The sequence below is a fragment of the Syzygium oleosum genome, unplaced genomic scaffold (genome assembly GCF_021117445.2).
Source record: "Syzygium oleosum isolate NSW1041296 unplaced genomic scaffold, Sole_v2.1 Sole_v2.30, whole genome shotgun sequence".
Lineage (NCBI taxonomy): Eukaryota > Viridiplantae > Streptophyta > Magnoliopsida > Myrtales > Myrtaceae > Syzygium > Syzygium oleosum.
Genome location: NW_026607514.1, coordinates 602,212 through 605,703, shown reverse-complemented (window position 1 = coordinate 605,703; position 3,492 = coordinate 602,212). Strand labels below are relative to the sequence as shown.

At 46.2% G+C, this 3,492-nt stretch overlaps 1 protein-coding gene across 1 annotated transcript; it reads right to left on the bottom strand.

Moving 5' to 3' along the window:
• Window positions 1–1,056: 1,056 nt before the first annotated feature.
• LOC130135272 (uncharacterized) lies at window positions 1,057–2,290 on the bottom strand. Its single transcript, XM_056303976.1, has 2 exons — window positions 1,147–2,290; window positions 1,057–1,061 (listed from the first exon to the last, which is right to left on the bottom strand). Exons 1-2 carry the CDS (start codon window positions 2,288–2,290, stop codon window positions 1,057–1,059), a joined length of 1,149 nt encoding a protein of 382 aa, XP_056159951.1.
• Between the last annotated feature and the right edge of the window lie 1,202 nt (window positions 2,291–3,492).

The window sequence follows — 3,492 nt, the reverse complement described above, 5'->3', positions numbered from 1 at the left end:
ACTTGGCGTAAAGTGCGTGTTCTCTTAAGGTTAGTAAAATCATCCTTAAGTGTTGCTCGTGCTCCTCAGGGCTCTTCGAATACACCAGTATGTCGTCAATGAATACTATGACAAATTGATCCAAATATGCTTTGAACACCCTGTTCATTAAGTCCATAAAAGCAGCTGGGGCATTAGTCAATCCAAACGGCATCACCGTAAACTCGTAATGACCGTACCGAGTCCGAAATGCTGTCTTCGGTATATCCTCCTTCTTAATTCTCAATTGATGATAGCCTGTCCTCAAGTCTATCTTGGAAAATACCGACGCCCCTTGCAGTTGATCGAATAGGTCATCTATCCTTGGCAACGGATATTTGTTCTTGATGGTCACCTGATTCAACTGTCGATAGTCGATACACAAACGTAACGAACCATCTTTCTTCCTCACGAATAATACAGGTGCTCCCCAAGGTGATGCACTAGGGCGAATGAATCCTTTATCTAGCAACTCTTGCATCTGTACCTTCAATTCCTTCAGTTCTGATAATGCCATTCTGTAAGGCGCTCTAGAAATTGGCTCTGTCCCAGGAGCCAACTCGATTATAAATTCTATCTCTCTTTCAGGTGGTAATCCCGGTAATTCATTCGGAAAGACATCTGGAAAATCACGCACAACAGCTATGTCCTCCATTCTTGGTTCCTCAACCAATGAATTAACTACGGTCGCTAGATAACCTTGGCATCCATCATCCAATAGCCTAGTTACCTCAATCGACGAAATCAAAGGGATCGAGGTTCCTCCTCTGCTTCCCACAAACTCGTAACTGGTACGATTCAATGGATTTAACTGAATTACCTTACGGTAACAATCCATTATAGCTCGTTGCTTAGTGAGCCAATTCATTCCGATTATGACATCAAAGTCATACATCGCTATGACCGGTAAATCTATCAATTCCTCTCTACCACAAATAACTATTTTACAGTCTAGACATCCTACTGTAACTAACATTTCCTCTTTTAGTGGAGTGGTAACATGAAGAACTACATCCAAAGGTTTCGGTTTAAGCCCCACTAATCTGACAAATTGTTCAGAGATGAATGAATGCGAAGCTCCCGGGTCAAATAGTGCATATGCAGCATAATCTTGAAGAGAGACCGTACCTGTGACCACACCAGGCGAATCTTCCGCCTCCTTTCTGGCCATAGCATATACTCTTCCTTGCGCCTGTGGCCGATTTAGGTGATTTTGCGAAGCATTGCTAGCTTGTTGCCCCACTTGGGTTTGTTGAGATGGCATCCTCTGACGGGGACAGTTCCTCGAATAATGGCCTTGTTGGCCGCAGTTAAAGCACGTCACTTCCTTTGTCTTGTTTGGGCAAGGGCCGTTCCCATGCCTTTTCCCACAAAATCGACACGCGGCATTGGAGTTGTATGCCGGTTTCCCAACGCCACTCTTCTTGTTGGGTGGAATAGGATACCTTCCTCCAATCATCGGTCCCTTCCCGAATCGACGATTATCCCGATTAGGTACAAACCGCGATCCAGATGCGGCTGTACGTTCTGCCATGTTCCTCTCAATCAGCTGAGCCCGTTCATACAGTTCATCATAATTCTTCAGGTTCAAGGGTACTAGTTGATCCTTGATTTCCGGTTTCAGACCATCTCGGAATCTCCTTGCTTTATCGATCGGTTCTTCGACTAATCTCGGGGCATACTTTGACAGCTCGGCGAACCTCGCCTCGTACTGATCAACTGACAGATGATTCTGATGAAGTTGTTGGAACTCAGCCATCTTCCGCTCTCTTGCGCAGTCTGAGAAGTATTTCCCGTTAAACGCTTCCACGAAGGCATTCCACCCTGGAACCGTACCTTCAGGAAAGACTCTTCTTTGAGTGGCTTCCCACCAAGTGCTAGCGTTACCCTGCAGCTGGTAAACCGCTAACGTCACCTTTTCTTCTTCAGAACACCGAAGTAAGGCGAAACCTTTTTCCAATTCTCTAACCCAGAGAGTTGCTGCTTCTGGATCACCTACGCCAGAGAACTTCGGCGGCTTTAGCTTCAGAAATTGTTCGACCAGCTTATGCATTGGTCGATCCCCAATCCCGATCCCAGCTAACGGGACATCAACAGGTGCGGCGGCAGGAACAGCAGGAGCTGCAGCTTGGTCCTGAGCTCGCTGCCCTACCAAAGTCTCTAGGGCTTGCATAATCCTATCTAACCTGGGATCCTCTTGAGCCCTTCCTCCAGTACCAATTTGATTTAAAGCTGCCCTTCTCCTAGGAATCCTTTGCTCAGGATTGCTCATCTCGCAGGATTCTCACAGAAACCTACTTTCCAATTCCAACAAGGAATTAGAAGTCATGAACAACCCGCTTCTAACAATAAAATCAAGTAATCAAGCACAGGCACAAGACGTTTTCCTAGCTAACTATCCCAAAACTCATCGCACCTTATCACTCCAGGTATCGACCAAACTTGGATCGAGCTAACCATGCTCTGATACCACTTAAACAGGGATGTCACGCCCCGACCCTCGAGCGCACTAACATCCCACCAAGGTCGTTATAAATGCGACGTCCCAGGATGCATCGCCGACCCAATCGAATTACTAATGATTAAACGCATGCGAAAGCGAATTAAAAACTCCCAATCATAACAACAGGGATAGTCAGGAAAACACACCTCAATTCAAACAACATCATCAGCAATACATCGGGTTAATATATTACAAGAACACCACGCGGACCTTCCCGATTACAACCAGAACAGGTACGGGTTAACCTAGCTCCTCTATCTACGAGGATAACCTCAAAAAGTGTTCTCCCTCAAAAAGCCAGTTCCCAAGGAACGGTACGTGTACTCATATCGGATGACCTGAAAAGTGGTTAACAACAACGAATGAGATAAATCTCAGCGAGTTCACGACCTAAGCCTCGACTAGGAGGTCAACTCATCTCGGATGTACCTAACACATGCAATACATCGATGGCAGACAACTCAATATAGAACATACAGGTACTTCACAACACAATCACAAGCAACCTTACCTTGCCCTGGGCACATGCACACGCCCTGTACATTATGATTCACCGTATGCCATAATAATGCAATAAGCATATAATACAATCAGAATACGCATCAATTTTCTCAAGTACAATGCATTCACACGTGTCCCGATTATAAAGTGAAACCGCTTCGGCCCGTCCCATACCGTGCCTAGCAATTTCATCTCATAATCAAGCGCAATGCCACCATAATCTTTCACGCGTATTCCAATTACTACAGCCACACCAGGGGCTACGGCACAACCCGTGATATTCGCCTCAGGTTGGCAGTCTTCCGGTATATCCGGGCATCGTCCCGCCCCATCGGGCACGGCATCGTCTCACCCAACCACAATGACGGCATATCCCATAAATGGGTTCATTCCGAATCCGATTCGCGAATGACTACGTCTCCCCTGCTACCAGCGACGGCTTCCAATTACCAAATTGGGGACACCCGTTA